The following is a 25448-nucleotide window of genomic DNA, read 5'->3' as shown; positions in this document are numbered from 1 at the left end:
GTATTCCCATGCAGTTCCTCCTAGGCTTTCACAATATGAATGGCAGTTGCTGTGTTAGAAGCAGCCTTGCCTTATTTTGTGCTTTTCTGAATTTCCCTCTGCAGGTTGAAACAAGAGGATCCATCCTCACTGCTGCTCCCTGTAGGTGTCTGTATTTCAGTACTGATTGAAGCTCAAACACAAAAGTTTGTGTGAGTGCTGAGCAGGGACCCAGGGACCAGCAGGTTTGTAGTCAGCAGAAGCTGAAGAGCTGCAGGAAGCTGGGCACTTGCTGGCATCTTTCAGGCTACCCTGAATGCATGCAAGAAAGCAGCAGATCAAGCATGGCATGTCTGAGTCCAGCTGTAGGAATAGTCCAGCTGAGTGCAGTGGGACAAAATAGAACATCAGAACATCAGGCCTGTGAGGTCCAAACAAGTGTGTAGAAACTGACCCCCTCTACATGGTAGCTGGTCCTCTGCTCCAGAAAGCCACCTGAATGCTTTAGAGGATTGCCTGTTTTTCTTTCCTTCCCTTTTTTTTTTAACACTGCTGTGTTTATTCTGTTTCTAATTCAGGAACTTGCAGTGGCTGAGATAAGACAGGAGCCATTTCTCTTGTTCCTCTGCCTGGTATCTGTCAGTGGTTTAACTTGTACCACCACTGGGAAACATGCATTTGTGGCTTTTCCTGTTGAGATAAGGCCTGGCAGCTTGTTCCCAGTGACAGCAACCTGTCAGCCCTTGGTGTGTGTCCAGCCTGCCAAGCTTCCCTCTGTCTTTGCACAGGCTGGCTCTGTGCTGCTGCAACAGCCCTCAATGGGATGCTGTTCATGTCTGCAGCTGGCACTGTCTAGCACAAGCCTGGAAAGAAAGTGAGCTCTGTTCTTCCCTGGGTCTCGTGACTTAATCTAGATACAAAAACATCTGTTGAGTCTGTTTCTGCAAAAGAGATTCTGAGGCTCCCGATGTCACTTTGCCACTCATTTGTGAGTGAAATGAGCAAACACTTATGTGACAGGAGGTTGGTGTGATGCACCTCTGAATGTTTAAATTGATGCCATGCTTGAGATTGTTTCCCCCTAACATGTTGGTTGGCAGTGAAAGCTTTGGGACAGCCTAATAATTTTTTTTCTTTTTTTTTTTACACTTTGTTGTCTCAGTGTAACTGTGCATGCAGTAACTCATGTTAGTTCAGTCTGCTCTGGGCGGTTGTCATGCTGAGTCTCAGATATTTATTTCTAAAGAACATCCTCATTTTCAACTGGAGAGTTTTTCTTTTTATTAATTTAAAAGTAACACTGGTAGTTTTAGGAATTTTATTTTTCTTATAACTCTTAGACTATGTCTCTGGCTGCAGATATATTCCAATGTGCAGCAATACAAAAATACCAAATACCTAGATCCGGTTTGTTGGCAAAAAATAAAGTGCATTAAATACATAAGAAGCTGAAGTAATGTGCCTTTTACTAATATGGGTGCAGGCAACAGAGAAAATACATTTCTATACAGTGACTTCTTTATTTTTCTGTAACTCCTGAAGTGTAAAGAATATTTTAAAGCCCACTGTTAAAACCTTGATGATTCTGTTCTCCCTAGCTAGACGTTGGCTTTGGTACATACCCTTAGTTGGGATACAGAGGCAAAAAAGATGACATCTCTATATTCATGTAATTGTTTCTACCTTCTCACAAAGATGGCTGGTCTCCCATTTGGTGCTGAGACACCAGTGGTTCAGAGTTTAGTGCAGAATTGTGGCCTTGCTGTGCTGTGCCAGTTGTGGCAGCGGTGGCCTCAGCCCTGTGTCGGTAAATCCCTTTCGGAAGTTCACCGGAGTGCAAACCAGACATGCACAGAGGCTGCAGCATGGAAGAGGGATTTATTTGCACTTGTTAACTCCAGCCCAGCAGCCCATTCTGGGCTCTGCTCTGTCACAGTGCCCGCTGTCAGCTGCTGTGCACATACCCTGAAGTGATGGCTCCCATCATGTGTCACTCCTCTGAAATGCCTCTGTGCTTGCTCATAAACACACCCTTGGCATCATGTTCATGGCTACTAAAATAAACTGCACACAGTGCAGAGAGTCAGGCACAGAGATCCCTCAAGTAAGGGCTGGGATTTGTTCATCTCCTGGAGCTCCCATGCTCTGCAAGAGCCATTCATCTGCAATAGGCAGAAGAGTAGGAACCACAGGGGTGGAGAGGGAGCATGTTGAACAGAGAATGATCAAAATAAGCCATAGGATTGGTGAGTTTTTCCCTTTTGCCATCATCTTTCTATTTACAAAGAGTATTCCACATGATCTGTTTTCTTCTTTGGCAATTTCCCATCATCACATCACCAATGAAATGACACCAGCTGTACTCAGAGCCCCAGCTGGCACATCTGGATGAGAGGGTCCACCATTTGTTCTTTCCAGCAGATATCTCAGCTAAACATGTCTCCTGGAGCAAGTTTGGCCTTGATCCACGATGACCTGAGCAATTGGACCTCCCAGTGGTGCCAGTGGGTTTTGCTAATGCCCAGTACCATCCTTGTGGTGAGGAGAGCAGGCAGTGCCCCGTGTGTGGCTCTGTGCGTGGCCTCTGCTTTGCTCCATGGCTCCGTGTCCATGGGGGGATCCTCAGCTGGCCCAGCTGCAGGGCTGGCTTTGGGAAAGCTCTCTCTCTTCTCAGCAATCTGTGTCCATGTCCTCCCACCCCATCCCAGCCCAGAAGAGGGACACAGTGATGGTAAAGGAGCTTTACCTTCCTTGTCACAGTAGTGGCTATCACAGAGAGAAGGAACTCCATGCTGTGATTTCTGGTCCTTTGAGTCGTGTTCATTAATCTTGTTATTGCCATTTTCAGTGGGCTAGTGTGGAAAGCCATTCCCATAGCACTGATGCTGATGTCCATGTGTGTCCTGCATAGCAGGCTGTGTCCCTTCAGGAATGGGCAGCTGGGCTGACTTGGCTCTTGCGTCGGGGCTCAGGGCGTCCATCGCAGCCACAGCAGCAGCAACTGCAGGCAATGATTGTGAGCACCAGCACAGTAACTGCAGAGAGAAACAAATGCCATTGCTTCACAGCACAGGAACAATCAGAGTAACCCTATGTCTCCTCCTCCTACTGCAGAGTAACCCTATGTCTCCTCCAGGTTGTTTGGTGAGCAGCAAAATGAGCAAAACCTGGTTTCTTGAGAATTCTTTTTTTGCCCTATATCCCCATCTTCCTCCTCCTAAGTTCCTGTTCCTTTGTATTGGTTTTCCATTTAATCTGGACAATCATTACCAGGCATTTCAAGACCTTAAGAGCTACATTCCAAACCATGTGAGGGTTTCTTTACCCACTTAATGGGCTGTTGTTTGGGAGCTGACATGCAGTACCTAAGCACAGCCCATGTGCCTGGAAAGGACGAAAATCCAGCTTTGGATTTTTGCGTAACCAGACTTGAGGGAGTTTGATTGCTCAAACTGGCAGTTGTAATTCTGAAGAGTGAGTTCAGCACACTCTTTAAGCATAGAGACTCGTGACTGGGTTGGCTTTACTCTTCTGTATTTAGCTTGAAAAAATAAGATACTTCAAATGCAGGGGTTCATTTCAGAGAACAGTGGGCTAACTGACTGTCCTCTACTCTAGCCAGGATGGCAGGTGTTGGCAGAGATGTGTTAGTTTATCTGGAGTAGAAAAGGATGGCATGTTCCGTCCTGCAGAACATGTAAGAATGTGAGCCTGCCTCTGTGTGTGCCTGTGTTCCTTTAAAGCCTGGACCTGGGCTGCCAGGTAACCTGACCTGTGGGGAACCAGCTGTAGGGATGAACCAAATAAAGCAGCAGGTGTGACATTGTGAATTCCAGCCCAGGGAGGAGTGTCCAGCTGAATACACACCCTTCCTTTTGGCCAGGAGCAGGACCTGTCTTCCTTCCTGCTTATTTTCCCATTGTATAAACAAACTTCATCCTCCTTGACCCAACAGTTCTTGATCCAGTTGTTACTCCTTCCATGCCATCCCCACACAGAGCAGCAGGAGGGATTTTACTATTACCAGAGGAGAATAAATAGACTCATCTGAATTCACTGAGCCAATACAGAAATGACACTCAGAGCCCCTCTTAAGTGTCTTCTGTGGCAGGGAGATGCTCTTGGACCATTTGTCATAAACTATCTCCTATGCATCAAAACATTACAGCAGCTCTGGGTTGGTTAAAATATTGCTGATTTAACTAATGTTTAAAAAGGGAGCTTTGGGGAAAGCTATGCTGTTACCTGTCATGCTCTGCAACCATGTAGAGGTACACACTGAATGTTAAAAATTACCTAGGAATTAACCTGGGCCTTAGAGCACAGGCTAGAATACAACAGCCAACACCACCAACCCTCCTACACAGCCTGTGGAGCAAGTTGCCCCATAGGAGAGGAGAGAAATTCTGACACCCCTTTGCCTCCACCCACAAACTCACCAATAAACAGAAGAACCACAGAAAAGCTGACAATCTCCACTGGCTCAGCCTTGGGCAGTTTCTGGAGCTTGAGGAGAAACTTCTCACCAATGGCTTGAACTTCCTTCAGAAAGCTTTCAGAAGACATTCTGTCACAACCTCTCCAGGCTTTATGCTGCAGGAGAACCAAGCAGAGAATAAACCTTTTCACTGACTAACGCTAGGGAGCTGCCAGCCTTCTTATACAGCCAGTGATCACAAGGAAAACAAGTTTATCTGGTCTCAGTCCTTGTTCCCAGTAGCTAAGGTGGAGGACTATTAATTGTCTACGTGTCCTGGCACTGTTTTAATTTCAAAATCCAGCTGCAAGAGTGTTTTTGTCAACTACTGTTAAGCAGAGTCCAAATGGTGTTTCTTCTACAAGGACACTTCTTGCAGCAGGCACTGAGTTAGACTGGACAGTGCCTGCCCTTGGCTCTCACCCAATCAAAGCACTTTTTTTTCCAGTTGTGCTAACTTGTCCTTCCAGAAACAAATGCACTTCTAAGCCAGTTTGAATGCTGAACTCCACTGTACATAGTCTTCAGTTGTTTGTTACTGAATAACACAAAGTAGACTCCCTTGAAGGCTTTTTGCACTTTGAGCTACAGAACCCCCCTTCAAAAAAAGGGGGATTTACCTCAAAATACCTTAAAAAAGGCATTTACCTCAACACCTCAATACAATAGTATTAATAAGATAAGATTTATTAATAGTATTAATAAAATAAGATTATTAATACAATAGTATTAATAATCTTTTATTAACCAGTTTTACTGTATGTGATACTAAAAATTAAAGTCTGCATTCACTAGAGAGAGCTGGATGCTTTTCAAGTTCTTACAGATGAATGCAGTTTTATAAAGAAAGCTAAATTTAGGGTTTTTTTTATTTTAAGCCACAGAGCAATATATGAATTGAACAGTGGATTCCACCCATCACTGCTGATGATGAGCAAAGCAAAAGCCCCTGGATGTGTCAGGGAGATCTCTCCCCTGTGCAGCTAATCCCTCCTGCCCTGCTCAGTAATCTCAGGCCTTCTTTATTCCCAGAGTGATCATCAGGAGCTCTTGTTACTGAAAATATCATTAGTCTAGTTAAAGTTAAATGCCTCAGTTTTGTCACCAATATTTGCTGTTCTTTTACCCCATGAACAAGATTTTAGGAGGCATTGCAACAAACTAGCTGGCATGAGACCTATGGATCTTCAAATGTTGCTTCAGTCAGGAACTGGAATTGGATATTTTTTACAACTATCCATAGTTCCACCTGAAACAAGTGTTTAGACGGGTCAACACTTGAATGGGTTATAACTCTTATTTCATTATAATATCAAAATGTGCTGGTTTGTGTGTGTTGTAACAGGCAACACTGGGGTTTGGGACTTGAACATTGCAATTTAATATCCTGATCTTGGTGATAACACAAAGCCAAGTGACCAAGACAACATTTCCAGAACAAACCAGCTAGTTCCTTATGGAACATCTGGCTTGGTTACTCAAACAAATGGATGCTTGGAGTTCAGTTTTTCTAAACACACTGAGGACAGAGAGACCTTGGCTGTTTCTTTGCATGCTGGGCTTAAGTACTACAGTGCCAAGTTAAATTAGTTTTGTATGTTTATGCAATTCAAAAAGGGTTTTCTTTGTTCTTTTAAATCCAAGCTAAGGAATAAAAATCGGAACCAGCTGGTTTCTTAGAAATGGGGGTGGATGGAAAATCCTCATCTACAGAAAGATCACTACAATTCAGGAAGGAGGCAGAGCTGTGGGCTTTTGACCTGAAAAGGTCACTTTTTGGGACTAGGGTTAAATACTTCTTTCCAGATGATTGCATACCCCAAGTGAGCTTCTCCAGAAATGGCTGCTTTATCCTTAGTGCTGCAGGATTCCGTGTCAACAGGTTTTCAATTTTGATTCCATTCTAAGACATGGTGGATGAGGCAGAGGTGAAATGATTTGTGCTTTCTGTTCTTGGCTCTAGAATTTAAAAAAAAAAAAAAATCAAAAAATAAAATTTCTGGCTTTAACATTGTGAAAATGTTTGTTCCCTTTGGAGGTGCTTCTGCCTGTCCAGAAGCTCTCCTCATAATGAATTTGCTGTGAACTTCCATGCCATGCTTTGGGTTGCACCAGAAGCAACAGGTATAAGAGCCAGGCTTTGAAATTTGGTTATACAGGGTAAAATTACTGAGTTCTGCTGATTGTAGAACTGCATGTGGATTAGCAGAGTGCTTAGTCAAAAATAATGAAGCCTGTCTCTGTAATGGACATTCCACTCTGCCCATGGTACCTGATCTGGAGCTGAGTGGAGGAGTTTTTATTCTAAAACTTGCAAGGAATGTTGCTTGTTTACCTTGGTCTGAATTACATCAGGGACAGAGTTTGATGGTGGTGGTGCAGTCTCCAACCTACTCATGAGGAAGCAAATGTTTTTCTGATTGCATTTTCTGCTGCTTCAAGGACTCTCTGCTTTGGGATTTCTGCTTCTGCAGCAAGGTAAAAGGGTGAAGAATAAAATAATTCTTAAAGGAAAAAAGTAAAACTCCTCCAAGAAAGACAGTTACATTAATGGACTTTTGTATGTTCCATTCTACTTGTGATGTAAAGTCTTTCTTCAGGACTAGTTTTGATGGGACCTTTTCCCAATTGATTTCAGTGGAACCAAGATTTTACCCTTGAGATTAGCACAAGGGTGAGGATAGTGTGATTTAAACCAGCTGTCTTATACATCTGCCTCATTTACAACACAAAGGTGATGACATTACAATAACAGAGTGGAGCTGTGAGAATTAATTCCTTTTGTTTTATTATATTGTGTTCAAATAAGCTTCCAGTCACCAACAGTAGTAAAGGCCAGGTGGTGCAGGATATTCAGTTGAAGCAGTAACTCTGATGATTATTATTAAAACAGGGAAGTCTTAAGAGGTTTGAAACTTAAGGTTGTGGGCCTTAACTGACAGTTTACTTTCTAGGCCTGGATTGCTGTTTGGAAAAGCCACTCAAGTTAGAACCTCAGAGATTCTCATGAGTTTGAAGAAAATATAATTGTCTGCCAGTGTTTGCCTCAATTGAGAATTTCTTCTTGCTCATCACTGTCCTTCCTCAAAACTTCACCCACTGAGGATGGGAACCCTCCAGAGCAGAGGAGACTTGGCTGTAGGGCAGCAGAGCTGATGTAACTCATCCATGTCATGGAAAAAGTCCTGAATGTCCACACTGCAATGTGGCCTTCATAACACTCTGTCAGACTGATGTCAGGAAATTCTGCTCCACAGCTGTAGTTGGAGCTCACATGAAGTGAAAATCAGATGATGAGAGGCAAGATAAGAATCCCACACAGAAAAGAAAGTAATACAAGGTCTTGTCACAGGCAGTTTGTGACATCCTGCTGGGATGGGGTGGCAGCTTCATGGTTTTGACTTAAGAAATAACTCATCCAATCAGTGATGCCAGTGGAACTAGATCATCAAACCTTTCTGCCCTCCTCTCATGTTGCAAGGCCCAGCAGGGGGAGGGAATAAAACAAATCATTTAATTTGGGTTTATTTGGTTTGGATGAAAAAAAAAAAAGGCCCCTTCTGCCATGTGCCATGAGTTATTAGCCTTGGTTGAAAGGACAGAGCACAGAAATGATGCAGGGGAATGGCAAACAGCTGCAGGTGTGCTGCTCAGCTGCAAGGATTACATGACCCTGGAAACCCCAAGTGCATGTCCTGTGTTTAGGACTTACATAGGTTTACATTCCCAGAAAGCACTAATGCAGATTCATCTTGCTGTGCCCACTGAAGAAAGCTGTGAAAATTGCCATAATAGCACTGAAATTATCTTTCTGAGTTGTTTTAATGGACTCATGCCATGCTGAAGCACTCAAAGAAGTTGCCTGCTCAGTCCCTTGGAGAATAAAGCCATTAAAAAGCCTCAATCTAGACATTCAAGAGAAAAGCCTCCATCAAGGTTCCTTTCTATGTGAACTGGCTGCATATGGAGGCTTCTTTTTCCAAGAAAAAAGCTTTGAGATGACCATGTACAGTGAGGTCCCCCATCCCTGTGTCTGCCTGAAGCTGGTGAGGCTGCTGTGAGTCTTTTGGAATTGCTGTACATTTTGGTTTTGCATTTTTGCTGTACATTTGGGGTTTTTGGTGTGTGTTGATCTGTGTGTGGACACAGCTGCATCCACAGGTGAACTGTAGGGAGTGGGTGAGCTGAAATTTGCTGCTGAGAATGAGACACTTGTTTACACATAACCCTGGGGCTATTTGAGCAGCCTTTTTTAGTGCAAAAAGCACAAATTTAAGTTTGTGGTTTAGCCCCAGGACTGGAAGTTAGTAAATACAGGCAGTGTCCCTGGCCTGCCAGTGATGCTCCCTGGTTGTGACTTTGGGTAAGTCATCACGTCCCACTGCTGGGTGACTTCATCTCTGCAAGACAGCAGAACATGGAACCACATCAGAGCTCTGTTTGTCAATTGTTGTGTGTCCAAGTTTCCAGCATGCTGGGAAATCTTTAGATAGAAAGGCAGCAAGTCCCTGGTTTTGCTGCAGTTACAAACTGAACTGGCCATTGTTTTGCTCAGTACTTTGAACACTTTGTTCACTGAGCCTGTTGAGGATGGATGTGGATGAAAGTGTGCTTTCCACTCCAGCCATGCTTCTCATATTGTTCTTGCCATAATCCTGATCCATTGGTTTCTCTGTGCTTGCATGGGTTTATTGCTTTAGTAAGCTACAAGTGGAGATAAAGCTTTGGAAGGGGGAATTATAGGGGGAACAAGAAGCTGCCAATGCCTCTAGTCCCAGTGCAGCAGGTCCCAGTGATGGTGAGTTGGCTCTCCTCCCACAGCAGGATGGCTCCAGAGACCTTACCAAGCAGAACCTTCCTGATGTTCCCATCAAGTGGAATGCCAGGGCAACATTCTCATTGCAACCTTGGCTTTTCCTTAAGACTGGGGCTTTGAAGAAGCAAATGTTGTGTTGTTCTTACTCAGACTAGTCCAATAAATTGGTTGAAATTGGAGCTGTACAGGGATGGGAAGCCTGTATGGATTGTGGAGGCTTATCTGGTTGGAAATCTTACAAGGCAAGCCCAACCTCAGGGAAGGAGGGTGCTGAGCAGCCAAAGGGGAGGGGATGCTTTTTATTCTGGTCTGAAACTCTAAAATAAGCTCTGACTGTACTTGGCCACTTCTTAAAGAAAATGAAGGCTTGGCCAGTTTCAAATGCACCAGCTTTGTTCTTGGTCCCTGAAATGTCCTGATTTTATATGGATAAGGTCTGCAGTGCTTCCTGTTCTCAAACAATGCTGGGTTTCTAGGTGTGCCTACAGTGGATGCATTTTGGTGTAACATGTCATAATTCCTGCATGATTGTTTATTGTTCTAAGCTTTTAGTGTACTGCTGAGATGAAAAGGACCATAGAAAAGCAGTTGCATTATCAGTCTCTCATCATTGTTAATGCAGTGTTTGCTGCCATGACTGTACTTGACCAGCCATGTGAATCTTAACTATAATTCAGACAAACCCATTTTTTCTTAAAACAGGAGTGCACAGAGCCAGACAGACCTATAATTCATTCCCAAACAGATGAAAATAGTTTCCAGTATCAAGAGAATTCAGCCCTTGAACAGCACACACCCAAACTGGTAAATTGTAGCTCAATGCCATGGGAGAAAAGCTGGGACTTTGTCAGTTGGTTTGGAGCAGAAGGCCACACATTCCTGAGATTTTAAAGCTGCCCTGCCTGGGTCACCCTTTGGCTGGAATACCCTGTCATCTCCACCACCCACTATTTGGAGATGGGTTTTGAGGCAGCACTGTAAATGTGCCTTCTCTTCCCTACAACCTAATATTAGATTAATGTTAAAAGGCACTGAATTCCCAGTTTCAGTAGCAGAGGTGCCCACTGGGATGCTGAGCTGGGAGTCTTTACACCTTTGCTATCACCCTGGTTTTCTCCAGTCCATCCCACAAACACATCCACAAAACCTCATGAGATAATTCCTCACTACTAGAAAATTTTTAAGTGGGGAAAACAAAACACTGAGCCATCCAATGAAAGGAAAAGGTCAATTTTAAAAATAAACCTGTAGCTCTTCTACAAGAGAACTTTTTTTAGGGTTGGTGATGCTTGAATCTAGCCTGAAAGTCTATTCTAATATTAGCAAAATATCCATTTCCCAGGAAGCTGGCTGAGAGGTAGCTGTGTGCCTGTGAAAGCCTTTTAGTGACTTCACAAACATAGTGGGATCTACTATCAGTAGTTGGTGCTTGAGTTCCAGCATCTGGAGGCCCTGAGAGTGCTGGAAACTCCTCCACCTTGTAACAGCCACCTCTGTGCCCTGTCCTTGATCTCACATCTACAAGTCTCCTAAATTACATGCATTTTTGAGCTTTTTGAAATATCCTGGACTAATCCTAGTAAAGGTGCCACTGGGGTGTAGGAGCTCAAAAATCAAAAGCTGCTGCCTCAGGAGGAATTGTTCGGAGGCTCATGAGCTGTGGCTGCATGGGCAGAGCCTGCATGGAGCTGGGGGTGGGTGCTGCTCCCAGCCCCTCGCAGTCCCACGGCAGGCTCTGTGCTCAGGGCTTGTCTCCACTCTGTCAAACTGGGATTATTTTGTGCCTTCATCCCACACCCGCTGTTGGTTGCAGTCAGGCTGAGGCCCGTGCGCTGTGACAGCTGTAACACAAGCCATGTCCTGCTGGTTTTATCCAGACATGTGTTTCACATTGCTGTGCCTCTCCCCCCACACATCAACAGCATGGCTGCAGCTGGACAAGCCCCCAGCCAAACCCATTAAGATTTTCTTGGCATGTTTCTCCACCTCCTTCCCTCCCCTGCCCTTCTCCCCTCACTCCTCCCTCCTTATTTTTTTTCTTTGTTGTTTCGCTAAACTTTGTTTTTTCACATGCTTTATTTAAGAACCTCTCTTAACTGCAACAAGCAACCTACAGAGACTCTCCATTAGCAGGGTGGAAACTTCCCTCCATCCCCTTGAGCCTTAGGGCCAGCCTGGAGGCTGTGGGTCAGAGCTGCTACCTCTCCTCACTCAGGCAGTTCCAATTCCATGTTTGTACAACACTGGGTCAGAAAGACCTGCCCTCCATTCCTCGTTAATGGAAATGGAGAGAAGTGGAAATACCTGATCCTTAACATTCCTCCCTACAGGCATGTGTAGGATTGGGAAGACCTTTTTGTGTGAGAATTGGCTTTCTGCTCCAGTTTGTAAACAGCTGACTGCCCCTGCACCTCCTGGCAGAGGCTGAGGGGTCCCAGCTCAGCGCTGGGAGCTGCAGCAGCTTCCAAACAGAGAAGTCAGCTTCAGATAGCAGAAAATTGGGATTTATAAGGCCAGTCTCCATTACCAGTCCCTCTTCCCATACCCAACAGCAAAACGGAGATGGGAGCGCAGGTGGGACACCTCTGTAAAACCAAAGCTTGGACACAATGGCCTAAAATGTCTTTTTCAACCTAAATGATTCTATGTTGTAAAATTTAATGTATTTAGGTGATCTTTTTACTCTTCCTTCCCTTCTCACTACATTCAAACTTGACGGTGTGGTTTCTGTAAGCCCTGAGCTGTGTATGTGCATGAACGTGCCCCTCAGAGCAGCGCTTCTCCTGCTGCTTTGAGCACTAAACCAGCATCTGTGCCTGATACACTGGCTGAATTCTTCTTCTTTTTTAAATGTTCTCATTAGCAGCTCTGTAAAATCTTTCCGTTTATTTCTATTGGACACAGATGCTTAACTTGCACAGCGTGCTAGTTCCCCGACCGGGGTTTGTTTTCTAAGCTCTCTGCATCAGGATTTGGGGGATAAAACTTGGCTGCAGCTGGGAGGAGCTGCGGGAAAAGCCGTGGCTGTGCTCCCCGCTAAGGCACGCACAGCTCGGACCCAGCTGCCTTGTCCACACCGACTATCCCTGGATCAGGTCACCAGTTTATCGGGACATTGGTTCTGTACGAGCACAGAAAGCCGAGCAGCCTGCCTTTGTCACGGCAGAGGAGTTGCGGAGTCGGGCTCGGAGCTCCTTTTGTTAGAGGGCGGCTGCGGCGCAGCTCTCCGCAATCCCATTAAAAGCTTTTCTCCTGCCACCTTCGCTGCTCGGTGTCCCTGGCAAGCAAATTCCGCCTCCCAAGCTGTGCTCCATGGCTGACCGAGCCGGGGCAGCTCCCCCGGCTCCAGCCCCTCCGCGCTTCACCGAACAGCAGCGACAGCTCAGCCTTACCCGACCGCCAGCTCTGCTTCTCCTCTTGTTATTCTTTCGTCTTCTTAAACTTTTCACGTCATCTCTCCCCTCATCCTGCGGCTCGCTGCTCGCTCGGCTCCTCTCTGCTCCGCTGCTGACAGCCAGCTGTTGTCTCTGCCTTTCTTTCTTTTTTTTTTTTTTTTGTTGCTGGTTGTCGTGGAGATGCGAAGTTTCGTGTTACATGTGTGCCAAAGAGGGAGGGAGAGGAGGCAGCGCCAGAGCCGGTGCCAGCTCCCCGGGGCGCCCGAGGGCCGACACTTGTTGCCGGCTTCCTCTGTGCATCTCCTCCGAGAGAGGAGTTTCTTCTTTACCTTTTAATGACGCCTTTTTCTGCCGTGAGACTTGAACGGATTCCCTGGCTGCGATAGTTTGGGGCGATGTTAAAGCGAGTAACTTTTCTTTGTGCTGCCCGGTTTCCTTGCGGCTCCAGGACAAGGAGCTTTTCTCCTGTGCTCATTGAAAGGGCAGAGCGAGTGCTCACAAGGACAGAGCAGCTCTGTGAGGGACCTGCCGCGAGCAGGGCAGCGGGGACATTGCTGGGGCAGTGAATTTGATGCCGGGATGGTGAATTCCCTCCGTGCCCTTGGCCAAGGCATTTACTCTCTTGGTGCTGAGCTTTTCGCTTCTTGTGTTCTGGGGACAGCTGACTGGCACTGTCTTGTCTCAGAGGGTGAAGCTCGGGTGATGATGAAAGGACACAGTCCTTCAGACAGGTGCAAAATTAGAAGTTCTCATCAAGCCTCATGACTTGCTCTTCTATTTGATAAAGCTCATTAAATGGCTTTCGCTTGACAACTGCATAACTAATTTGCCCTCATGTGATTTTTATCTTTTTTAACCCTTTCACTTCACATTATTCCAAGACTTGCTGAGTTGTTTAATTCAGGGAGTATTGCTGATGAGGCTCTGTACCCTCTGGCTTATACAAGGGAATGCTTTTTTCTGGTGTTTTTTGGAGAGACAGAGCTTCTTTTGGGATATGTGACTTTGCTTCTTCTCTGGCTGTCCATCTGCTTCTTCTAATTGCAGGAATAGCACTCCTATTTTTTGTGATGTATAAAAACAAGGACTACCAAAGCTACACAAGTGCAGGCAGCTTTGTGGTCAGTTTAGTACTTTCCTCAAATGCATTGCCACAGACAAAAATGTGTTAATAAACCTCTTTGTTATTTGCTCTTCATCCCATTCCATAATGTCAGATGAGGGGGGAGGGAATGTCTGAAATGACATAATGATTTTATTTAGACATTTTAGAGACCAATGGTCAGCTCATACGTACTCTTTTGACTCTTTTGAAGGGCGAAGGGAGACAAATAATACTGTGGCATATTTTAAAGATGCAGTAATTTTAGAACGTGTATAATAATACAAAGTACCATTAATTTATGTAAATCATCTCCATCTCGTGGGCATTAGTCAGGTGTTGGTGTGACAGAGGAAGCTTTCCCCTCACATGTTAATGCATAACCAACTGTCTTTCAGGAACTCTTGTGTTAAGTATTAATCCAGTGATTAACCCCAGCATCCCTGTTGGTAACTGCCTTTTTGTCTTTTGACCTTAATTATAGGATTGCAATTTTAGTTTTGCAACTGAATTTCCGTTATGGCCCAACTCCTGAACACCGTTGGCTAAAGTGGGGCTGTGGCCCCAATCTGGGTAATTCTTCAGGAAGAAAAAGGCAATTACAGTAGGCTGGGTGGGAAGGGCTTGGCTTTACAAGCCTGATGGGTTAGAAACTGGAACTCTAAATTCCAGTGAGCTCACAGCTGATCTCTGCTTCCACCAAAGCCCTCCCCTGGGGCATCTAAAGGACAGAGGTGTGTGTGGCTGTCCCTCCCCAGCATGAGCCTGGTGAGCTGTGGGAGTGGGGAGAGGGCTTGTCCCTCACTGAATGCCTCAGTTAACTCTAATACAGATCAGTGTGTGTGAGGGAAGAGACAGGGACTGATGAGAATGCTGCCTGTTTTCTTTGGGGGAAACAAAAAGCTGACTTGCAGCTCGCTGACATTTCTACAGTCACGTTGCACTGGCCAGCCAGGCAGCACCAGTGGCTCTTTTGGAGAGGCAGGACAAGGGTATCGAATGTGTTGCCCCCATCTGGGTCCCCCAGCCTTGCCCTCCGTGTGAAAGGAGCTCTTTGAGTGCAGGCGCAGAGCGAGTCAGTGTGGCCCTGCAGGGGGATATAATGGCAGCTTTGTCAGAGCCTCTCCAGGCTGTGGTGCCCTGCAGACACCCTGCTGCAGCCCTCACCTGAGCACTGCCAGCTCGCTGCCCCTGCAGCACACTCAGGCCACTGCTGGGGACAGCAGCCCCTGCCCTGCTGCTGTGCTGCTTCCACATCCACCCCCCAGGCCGTGGGAAGGAGTGAGCCAGCAGCCCCTGCAGCCCCTCTGGCCTTTGTTTGTGATGCTTTGGTTCATCATGCAGTTGTTGGTTCACAACATGCAGTTGTGTTTTCTCCAGACACACAGACACAAGGGGAGAAGAAAACTGTGTTTGTTAGGTCTCTGGCAAGCTCTGACATGCCTTAGAGGGTTTAGAATAAGAGTAAATGAGGTGCTTGCTCTCTTCCTCTCTGTGACCCACTTTTTGCAGATGAAATTAGGAAGCCCACTAGGACACACCTTGGTGTAGAATAAAAATTTCCACTTTGTTGTTCTTTGTAGTAAAATAATTTTGTCTTAAAATAACTTTTGTTCCCCTTTGGCTGCCAGATTTGATCTCTAAATGCCCAATTAAGTGAATGTTTTCCGATATTTATTATCAGCTTCTTGACTAACACACAACCAGCCACCTCTGCTGAGAAACTTTAGTTTTAAAAAGGTCCTCTAAATTTTGCTTTCTTAAAAAAAAAAGGGAGGGGAAGTAACTGCCTGATCATTTTTTGGCAAAATCAGTGTGTTCCCTGGTTTAAGTTAGGGAGTGTTTTAGAAGAGAAATTATTTCCTGCCTGTATTGCTGGTGAGCATATTGTCACCAAATTCTTTTTTATGTACCCCAAAACACTGATGCCTGCCAAAAATCTTTTGAAAATTTCTGGAAGAATCTAGTAATCATCTCATGGCTGGTTTGCTAATCCTGGTAAACTGGTTGTGCAATCCTGTGTGAGCAAATGAGCTGGCTTTCATGCTTGTAGGACTCTGCCCAGACTTTGGTGCTGATCTGTGTGAGCCCATCAAGATCCAGGCTGTGTTGTCTGAATGGTACTCCCTTGTGACCTCACTTTGGACTCTATTCCTGGGATTTTATTTACATTCCTGTGTCTTCAAATATGTATTTCTTCAGCTTCAAACCATAAATAATAAATCTAGAAGCTTTAATGTGAGATGTTCTTCAATGTGAGATGTTCTCTGAGGTGTAGTGATCAATGGGGCCTCTTTACCTACAGCCAACCTGATAGGACGTGGAATATATTTAGCCAGTGATACAGAATTAATAACTATATATTTCATCAGCTGCTCCTTTTGCAGGTCTCAAAGACCTGGAAGGGTTTAGCAGAAGAGATTAACATTGATGGTTTTTTACATGTGGGGAAGTGGAGGCAGAGAGACTTTAAGCAAGGTGCCAGGAACAGAGCCCGAATTCTGCTCCGGGGATTAAACCCTGTGATTCCTGCTGGAATAGACATTCTCTGTGAAAAACAGGCTCAAATCTTTATCTAAAGACACCTCCTGCATTTGGAGGGTGGAGTTTTTGAGGATGGAAGTGATGACCAGATGATTTTGCCTTGTGTTTCCAAGCTGTCGCCACGCTGCCATCGCGAAGTACTTTGGCGACGCCACCCCACCTTGCAACAAGTGCTGTGACTTCTGCAGGAACCCAGGGGCAGTGAAAAGGCAACTGGAGGAGCTGGAACGCTGCAGCAACAGCTGGAGCAAAACCTCCATCAGGCCCACGGGATCCTCCTGGGATAGCTCCGACCCAGAGCTCTACGAGGGCGGGAGGAGAGGCCTCAAAGGCTTCAGCAGGTCTGTACCAGACAGGTTACACTCATCTCACAGGAGCCAGCAGGGAAAAGAGCATCCACCAGCTGCAGGCCCAGACACTCCTATTTTCAGCACATGTTTCTGTGTGGATGGTATTCTCCTGTAACTTTCTGGCAGCAGCAGCTGGAATTTCGTTTTCCACACACTTTGGCAGCCTCGTTCTCATTCGTGTTCCAGAGAACCAAAAGCTGTTTTGACAGAGCTAAGAATTGCCCTGCACAATGTAATTGGCTCAAGAAGCTAGCCTGAAATTTTTGAAAGCAGTAGTGGGCTCAGCCTGTTGTTCATAGTCACAAGGATCAGAAATGTTTAAACTTGAGACCAAGATGACATGGTCCAGAGTTCATTCCTGATTTAACACAACTGTCTGTGAGCCAGCAGGCCAGGGGCCACTGACAGGACTTAGTCACCACAGAGGATGTTAGGAAGTGCCAGTGTCAGATTCTTCTGCAGATTGCTGCATTTTCCTGTCAGGCTGACAGCAAAAGGAAGATGTGCAGTGGAAAACATGATGAATTCTGTAAAATGCTTGGCAGTGTGGAGGTGACAACTTCTCTTTCTCCTTGTTCTCTGGCAGAGTTGCAGTGATTGTCCAGCTGTGTCAGGATGAAGTTTCTCTGCTGGCACTGCCCATAAAGCTGTGCCAGGATACACAGTGCTGTAGGCTGGCCAGGCCCTCTGCTTTACCTTAAAAAGCTTGAGATTGGTGCCTTTGTTCTTTGGCCAAGTCCAACTCAGTCAGAGGAAACCAGGACTGGTGACCTAAGCCTGTGTTTGGTCTCAGGACCTGAGAAGCCACAGCTAATGCTATTGTACAGATCAGTGCTTGCCACTTGGCTGACTGAACCTTTCCATGATCTGATTGTAGTTTTGCCTTGGAAGTTGTAATAGTTAGCAGCTCTAAAGCTCAGATTCGTGATACCTGTAAGTGGGAGGCAGTGAACTCCTGGGCTACATCTGGTGAGCATCAGCTGCTGCATTTCAGTGCAGCAGAGATGGAGATTTCATTTATTGCAGCAGCCTGTGAACAAGTGAGGCTGAGGAATGGATGTTGTGCCTTTCTGCCATCTCTGCTCCCAGGGCAGGAGGCACTGACAGATGGGGCACCTGACAGGAGGCAGTGACTCCTGAAACCCCTGGCAGCATCTGGCAGAGCTGCTGAAATGAAGCCCTCCATTCTCAGGGCACTGCTTACAAGCTCTTAGTTCAAGGCACTGCCTCCTACTTTATGGGGTTAACAAATGCTGTGCATTTTTGGAGCACACTCATGCTGTCCTGCTTGGGCAATGGCAGAGAAACTCCAGGTGCAGACATGCTCAGAGAGGATGTGGGGTGCATCACTGGGGTGGCTTCCCAGACTTGTCCCCCAGTTCGTGCTGCAGCTACAGCTTTCTTGCTTTCCTGCCTCATCCAGGTATGATGAAGAGGGCAGTGGGAATTGGGATGAAGACAACGAGGAGCGTCGGAAACGGGAGTGGGACAACTTCTACAAGAAGCAGATGAGTCTGCGCAAGGTGAGTTGGGGTCAGTTTGTGAGGGATGCTCAGAGGGTTTGCTGTGAGCTTGTCTGACAGCCATAAAGGCCTCCTGGCACTGATGACAGTAAATTATTTCATCTTGGTGTTGCTTGTTGTCCTTCACTTCTTGTACCTCTGCTTTTGTTGTGTTCTCCACATTCTGGGCCAGTCCCATAATAGGAAGAAATGCAGCTTATTCATGTGCTGGTTTCTCTGCAGTGCTAAGAAAGAGGAGGTTTTAATGCCCATGGTAGTAGTAAAAACAGATTTTCCCATTCAGCTTCTCTTAAATATTCCTATAGCAGAGGTGAACTTTTGGCTTTGATTCTCATTCTTTGTCTTCTTGGCCCTGTTTTGGCATGTATTCAATGCCTTTATAACTTCAGCTTTAATTTTCCCTGGAGCAGGGATATAAAACATGTCTTTTGTGCTTCTAGATCTGCATGTGTGTAGTAGGAATGGAAATGTTTGACTGATCTTTGTTTTCTTCCAGGGCAAAGAACCAGAAAAGGAAGATTTTGTTCCTCCAAGTAAATATCTCTTTGATTTATAATGGGTTTTCTTTGGGAGAAGAAAGTCTTATATTTTGCAGCTGCATGCAATTTGTACAGCATCACCACTGGAGGTATCAGTCCCTAGGCACAGAGGTCAAGCTTTTGGCTGTGAAAACTTGGCTGGTGGAGATGGACCACAGCTTAGCTTTGGTCAGGGTGAAGATATGGAATGCATCTTTCTGAACAACATTTCCAAATAAGCAAGAGAGAAAGAAAACTGTCTAACCTGACTTTGTAGTGTTGGCTGTTTCTGCAGTGGTTATGCAGCAATAATAATAGTAATAGTAATAATAATAATAATAATAATAATAATAATAATAATAATAGTAATAATAATGCTAGAAGGAAACTGCTGGAAACCTTTGCTGTTTGTAACTGTGTTGCTTGGGGCCCTGTCTGGCACTGTTACAAAAGAACACTTGATAAGTCAGGTTATTCTATCCAGCCTGATTTTTTTGTTGGTATTGTGAGGAGGAGAAAAGATTTGAGTTTCCTAAGAGCCTTAAAGAAAGGTTTTCTGAGGTGGGAAGATTCTGGAAAGCTGTTAGGCCTAAACTCCAAAGTAGATGTTCTCAATCAGAGAAAACATTCTCACTGTGGTTTCTGCCTGCTCTTTTGGAGTGTGCAGCTTCTCCAGGTAGAAAGGGTGACCACAGGGTGACAATGCAGGGAGGAGAAAGCCAGGCAGTCCTGGACCTGCACCTCCCTGTGGCAGCTGAGATGTTCTCCATCAGCCCAGCCCTGCCATGGCTCCTTTCCCAAATTCCTCTCCTGTGGCAGGTGCAGACTGTCCCCTGAAGGAGGCTGCCAGCAGGAGGATCTCCAAGCTCACTGTGAAGGTGAGTGGTGCTGCAAAGAACAGCAAAGCTTCTGCCTGGCCTGTCCTTCCTCCTGCAGGGGTGCAAGTGCAAGGGGCAGTGAGACATCTGTAGAGCATGTCTGAGCATCCCATGTTTCCTAGGGCCGGGAACACTGCCTGAAAATGCTGGAAGAAGCTCTGAGCAACAACCAAAAGACTCCAGCAGCAGAAGGAAAATGGTATGAGATGAGGAAATAGGGGTGCATCCTGAGTCCCTTAACACAGGCCCTGCTCTTCCCTGAGCACAATTACCATTGTAATGTGTATTAATTGTGCTCAGGGAAGAGCAGGCCCTTTGTTAACACAATTAATACACAGGGAATCCTTTTTTAAGTTTTAAAAATGATTTTATCCAAGGATGTCATTTCACTTAAGCATCTTTCTGGCTGTCATGTTGAAGATCAGACCTGAGGATTCGTGGCTGATCCCTGGTGTCAGCTTGATCCAGGGAGTGGCAGTTCTTCCCTACCCCACAAGATGGGGATAGTGTACTTCTCAAACGGAGCAGTGGGCAAGAATCTTGATGTAAAACCATTTTCATCACCCTTTCCATGCTCCATCAACTCACCACTGCATGCCTTAGGACTTAACTGGAAGTTCACACACACACAGAAGTTCTAGGTTAGAAGAGACCTTTAAGATCATCGAGTCCAACCCATGTTCTAACACCTCAACTAGATCATGGCACCAAGTGCCACATCCAGTCTTTTTTTAAACTCTTCGAGGGATGGTGACTCTACCACCTCCCTGGGTAGATGATTCCAGTATTTGAAGTTATAAGTTATCACTTATTCTTGTACCAGAGGGAGTGGATTTTGTACTTTCTGGGAGATACTTCAGCATTAGTGTTCCCCTTGCAGATACAGCAGTGTGTTTTGCCAGGAATCACCCCAGCCTGTGTTTCAGGTCAGACCCTGGTGCCTGTGCAGTGGAAATGGAATATGAAGCTTTCCGGAGCAGCAAAATGGCAAATTCCTACAAGGCTGCTGTGCTAAAGAAGGTAGGGACAAACATCTCCATCTGCTGCTCCCTGCAGCCTGGGAGCTCCAGGGCAAATAGGGCAGAGTTTGTGTGAGAAAGGTGAAGGACAAGCTCTGTTTTGCCCTGGGTATCTTACAAATCTTTCTTCATGATTTTGTTACCAGGAGGGCCCAGAATCACCTCGGGTTCACATCTTTGTTGGCTTTACAGGCTCTGAAAACCTACACAGCAGTGCAAGCTTATCCAGATATGTTGTAACAATACAGGGATTTGGAAATTCCTCAGGCTGCTGCTGTCACTGGAGAAGCCTTGGTTTAGTTTATCTGGTTGCCATCATTCTCAATGAAGATGTTTCTGTTCTTGAGGCAGGCTGCTCTCCAGGGCAGATATTTGTTTTGTTACTATGGCTTTTACTATGTACTAAGGCAGAAATACATAAAGATTTCTGGCCATTAGAGAATATTTCTGTTCTCTTTTCAGGTGGCAGAAATCAATAAAGCCTCCAAACAAGGGGAATTGTTCTCAGTCTTTGGGTCTGGAACAGGTGGTAACAGCAATTTGGAGACAAAATCTGATTCTTTAGCAGAAGGGGAGTTTGTCCTTGCATCCCAGGTTCCCTCGGTGAGTACTGCTGGGATAGACAGCAGGGAATGCTCCTGTGTTTTTTCTGTCTGCCTTTTTATAAATTTGAGTCTTTTCTGTGGCCACAACTGCATATTTCTATTGTAATTGCTTTTTCCTGTCTGTCACGTTGTTATTAGTGAATATAATCTGTGTGCAGGCCACAGCTTAAATAAATTCTTTCTCATCTTGCTCTATCCAAGGATGCTGCCTTGCTTTCTTACTGCTGGCCTAGGACTTCCACCTAATCCATTTCCCTCATGTCTCTGTTGATGGGGGTGGTGATCAGTCAGATTTAGAGGCTCCCCCAGCTTTCAGCTGCCCACACTGGTGTATGGTGTGCAGAAACTCAGCTGCTTTCATGGTGCTGCACTCAGGCATCTCACATCCAAAATTTCTTCTTCTTCCTGTCTCCCCAGTTCAAACCCAAGCGTGTGGGAGCAGGATTTCCAAAGAAATCCAGCTTGTTCCAGACAGCTTCAGAACTGCTGAAGATCCAGGAGGAGAGTGATGCAAAGCCTGTCAAAAAGGACTGTCCAAGTGGGCAAGACAACAGCAGCTACAGTCTGGACCTGGACACCAGGAACTCTGTTCTCCAGAGGGAAGAAACTGCAACCAAAGCAGTGGATGAGAGTGCAGGGGTAGAAATACACCCAGAAAAGAAGGGGCAGCAACCCAGTCCAGACACAAAAAGTGCCCTTGGGGAGAGCCCTGCTAAAAAGTCCAAACGTAGCAAGAAGCAGCAAATGCTTGCAGAAGCAGCTAAAAAGGAATCACAGGATATTTCCAAATTCTTCTCCCTCCCCAAAGCTGGCTCTAGAGCCCAAAGCTGCAGCACAGCAAAGGGAGATGGCTGTTCTGCAAGCACACTACCTCAGGTTTCTTCTCAAAGTGTGTGTCAAGAGAAACCAACACCTCAGGAAAATAAAGATGGCTCTGGAGACCTGACTGGGCAGTTCCAGGAGGAGAATAAAGAACTGGGAGAAACAGAAATAACACTGACTGAGAGAGGAGAGAATTCTAAGACCCAGCAGGCTGCTGAATGTGAATTCCTTGAGGAAGAAATGGATGTGAAGTCCAGGTAAAATCTTCACTTCTCTGCTCCCTGAGTTGTCCAGAGCCCCACCAGCCTTGTCCTGGAAACCTGTCTGAGGTCTCTGGGAGAGTGAGGGAGACTCTTGCTTTTCCATGCAGTCTCAGGGCCACTGACACTGCATGCAGAGATATTTTCACTGTGGAATGATTACAACTGGCCTTCTCTCCACTCTTCCCACTAGTGTTGCTGAAATTGTTGCAGAAACTGAGCTGCCTGTTGTGGGAGAAGGGGACAGCGGGAAGCGGCCAGGATCAGATGAGGTAACACTTCAATGAATGCTGATTTCCTCTCTTTCTTCTGCTCATCTTCTGCCAAATTTCTCTCTGGGAGTGACTCTCCTGCTCTGAGAGTGTCATTTACCTGGGGAAGGCCCAGCTGCAGTTGCAGCAGAAAGGAGAGCCCCAGTTGTGTTGCATTCCTGGTGTTGCCCTGCTGCCCTCTGGGCTGTGCCAGCACCTTGGGCTTTGTTCCCTCCTCTGTGCAACTCGTGACTGTGCCCTTGCTGGTGACTTGCCTGGAATTAGTGTCCCCACCCCCTGAGATCTGTCACTAACTATAATTAGGGAGCTGCTTTCTCAAGGCAAGGGCACAACCACAGGCCAGAGACACACAGGACCATTGGGAAGTGACCCCTGCTCAGTGCCTGCCTTGCCATTAATTTTCTGCTTCTGCATTTGGCAGCTGAGACTGCCTGACAGCTGTCTCTGCAACCCTGCACTCTCCTCTCTCTTTCAAACTGAGCAGGAGTGGGGCTCTCCTGATGTGGCTGATTCTTCCTGAGGGGTGTATTCTGTTCTCAGCAGACATCCTGAGAAATCTTTTCCAGTCAGTTTTCCTCTGTGGGATCAGGTCTAGCAATTAGCTGCCCCAATATGAGCACAGGGTAGTTCTAAATGTGATATTCTTTAAAGGGTTTTTTTGTAGTGTCTGCACAGCAGGTGAAAAAGAGTTACAGAGATTCCTACTGGGTATTCACTGGAGGCAGAGGCTGCAGGATGCTGCAAAGATTTGTGTCCTTGGAAGGTGGTGGCTGTTTGGTAGGCAGTGCTGCCACAGGAATTGGTGGGTTTGGTTTTCTGTCCCCTCTCCAGGATATGGAAAGTCCTGCAAAAAAGCGGCTCCGGACAGTGGCAATATCTTCAATTCTGAGCCAGCCAGAGGGCAAAAGTGTTGGTCCAACAAAGAAGAAGGTGACTTTTGACTCAAACTTAGCACAGTGTGATAAAGAAGGAAGCAGCAGGACCATACAGCCAGTGACCAAAGGCATGTCCCTCAAAGAGACTGCAGACATCGTTGTCAAGTATTTGACCCCGTTCTACAAGGGGGGCAAATTTGCTTCCAAGGTAGAGTACAGCTCAAGGCCCTCTTTAGCAGGAGAATTCATCTCTCTAGGCATCTGGGGCTCTGAGAAGGGGAAGATGATGTGGATCACACCTTTTATTTATGTGCTGTTTAACTAAGTGACTCCATGTGCAGCAACTCCCCTCTCCCACAAACGAGTTGGTGTCTGTTGGTTCCACACTTCCTTGTGGTTGTTCATATTTTCACATTAAACCCTGGCACGTTTTGAACTCCCACCTGTGAAGCAGGAGCAGCTCAGGTTCAGTGCTGGTGTTTCCTTGCTGTGCCCTGCAAGGCAGGATGTGTGTGCCTGGCCTTCTCCAGCCCTGCAGGGCCAGTTCTGTGTGTTCAGTCCAGGAGTGCCAGTCTGTGCTAAGGGCAAGACAAACATGGGAACAGACAGCTGAGGTAACTGTGTCTGCTTTCTGCTCTTCCCCAATGCTGCAGGATCTCTTCAAGGGCTTTGCCAGGCACCTCTCTCACTTACTGACCCAGGAGCAGAGCCCTGCCCGCAAGACAGGTGTGTCTGGGGTTATTGCAATGCCACGTTGCTTCATGGCTTTAGAGGGGCAGATGTCTTAAATATCAACTCAAAAGATGGTGTTTCCTCTCTTGCAGTGAAGGAGGAAGCACAGAGGCTCATCAAGGAGTTTTTCAAAACAAGGCTCAGGTGTGAGAGTGAGGCAGACTGGGAGGAGCTGCAGAGCTTGGAGAGCTGATCCCTGCTGCTTGTTGGCTCTTCCTTCCTGCAGCAGCACCACCAGGGGATGGGGAAGAACTCAGCCATGGAAGGTCTCATGAGACTGCAGAAATGAGATTTATTTTTCTTTTCTCCAGTGCATTTTGCTCACTTGTGCCCTTAGTGACACACATTCAAGGGAGCCAGTTTTTGTGAACTCATGGTGAGTTTTCCCAGTATAAGTGGGGTGCTGAAACCCTCAAGGACCAAGAGGTGTGAAGTTGTACCTGCTGGCTTTGTTAGGGGCTGCTGCCTTGGATGTTCTGCACTGTCTCCAGCCTCTGCTACCTGCAGCAGTCTGGGCAGGGCTCAGACTTTCCAGCTGGGACTCTGCTTTGGGATGGCACCTTGCTTTCTAAATGGCTTCTCCCCTTGCTCCCCTCCTCCCTGTTTCTTACTTCAGTGTCACCAGTATGCTACAAAAGTTCTCATGCTTTGCTCAGGGCTGCCAGTGACAAACTCAGTGTTTGAGTTCCTGGATGGAATATTTTTGTTTGAAGGGCAGGGGAGGAGCATTTTGTAATTACCATGGAGGCAGTGCTTGCTTTCTAAAGAGGAGAAATTCAGATTTTTTTTCTTTTAACGTGAACTTCTTTGATTTTGTCCAGTTCTGTCTGTCTGCCCATTAATTTAAGTGGTGATACTCTTTCAGTATTAACCCCTGCAACACTCCCAAGCCTTTGCTTGTAATCCCTAAAGCCATATTTGCTCCTGTGCCTCACCACAAGTCTGCAGTGCAGGGAGCAGTGCTGCTATTACAGCTGAGTAGGTCTCTGCTGTGACCCTCAAACTGACACTGTGGTACCTCTGCTGCTATGTTTATATGGAACCCGAACCTGATTCCCTGGTACAATCCTTCCTGTTGGGTTTTTGTGGGGTTCTGCCTCTGTTCCATACCTACAGGGGCTGGTGGCCTCAGGCTCCAGTGCTGCCAGAGGAATGTGCAGCCCCAGAGGCTGCCCAGGGGTTTGGGTCACTGCATCCCACAGCTGTATTTTTTTAAGTGTTCTGAAGGGTATATTTGCAGGACTGACAATAAAGCAATGTTACAACTGCTGTGGATTGTTC

The 25448-nt window shown here is 46.1% G+C and overlaps 2 protein-coding genes across 5 annotated transcripts in view; one reads left to right on the top strand and one right to left on the bottom strand.

Annotated features, from left to right (window-relative positions):
- The window catches only part of RECQL5 (RecQ like helicase 5), a 38329-nt gene extending 12893 nt beyond the window's left edge, over positions 1 to 25436 (top strand). For 2 of the 4 annotated variants that reach the window (XM_064728705.1, XM_064728704.1), the window contains exons 9-20: positions 16427 to 16654; positions 18087 to 18186; positions 18683 to 18719; positions 19524 to 19582; positions 19705 to 19781; positions 20509 to 20602; positions 21064 to 21204; positions 21624 to 22285; positions 22482 to 22560; positions 23392 to 23643; positions 24089 to 24161; positions 24239 to 25436. In XM_064728705.1, coding sequence (XP_064584775.1) covers positions 16427 to 16654; positions 18087 to 18186; positions 18683 to 18719; positions 19524 to 19582; positions 19705 to 19781; positions 20509 to 20602; positions 21064 to 21204; positions 21624 to 22285; positions 22482 to 22560; positions 23392 to 23643; positions 24089 to 24161; positions 24239 to 24360 — 1924 coding nt within the window. In that variant the 3' untranslated portion in view covers positions 24361 to 25436. Of the gene's footprint in view, positions 1 to 16426; positions 16655 to 18086; positions 18187 to 18682; positions 18720 to 19364; positions 19485 to 19523; positions 19583 to 19704; positions 19782 to 20508; positions 20603 to 21063; positions 21205 to 21623; positions 22286 to 22481; positions 22561 to 23391; positions 23644 to 24088; positions 24162 to 24238 lie in introns of those variants that run through there. The other 2 variants (XM_064728706.1, XM_064728707.1) reach the window with 2 other exon arrangements.
- SMIM5 (small integral membrane protein 5) lies at positions 513 to 13104 on the bottom strand. The gene is made up of 4 exons (XM_064728711.1): positions 12665 to 13104; positions 6275 to 6415; positions 4419 to 4572; positions 513 to 3014 (listed from the first exon to the last, which is right to left on the bottom strand). The coding sequence occupies exons 3-4, from the start codon at positions 4543 to 4545 to the stop codon at positions 2905 to 2907; spliced, it is 237 nt and encodes a 78-aa protein (XP_064584781.1). The 5' UTR covers positions 4546 to 4572; positions 6275 to 6415; positions 12665 to 13104; the 3' UTR covers positions 513 to 2904.
- Positions 25437 to 25448: the final 12 nt, after the last annotated feature.

The sequence above is a fragment of the Zonotrichia leucophrys genome, chromosome 18 (genome assembly GCF_028769735.1).
Source record: "Zonotrichia leucophrys gambelii isolate GWCS_2022_RI chromosome 18, RI_Zleu_2.0, whole genome shotgun sequence".
NCBI lineage: Eukaryota > Metazoa > Chordata > Aves > Passeriformes > Passerellidae > Zonotrichia > Zonotrichia leucophrys.
The sequence above is the reverse complement of the archived record's forward strand: the minus strand, read 5'-3'. Positions and strand labels throughout refer to the sequence as shown.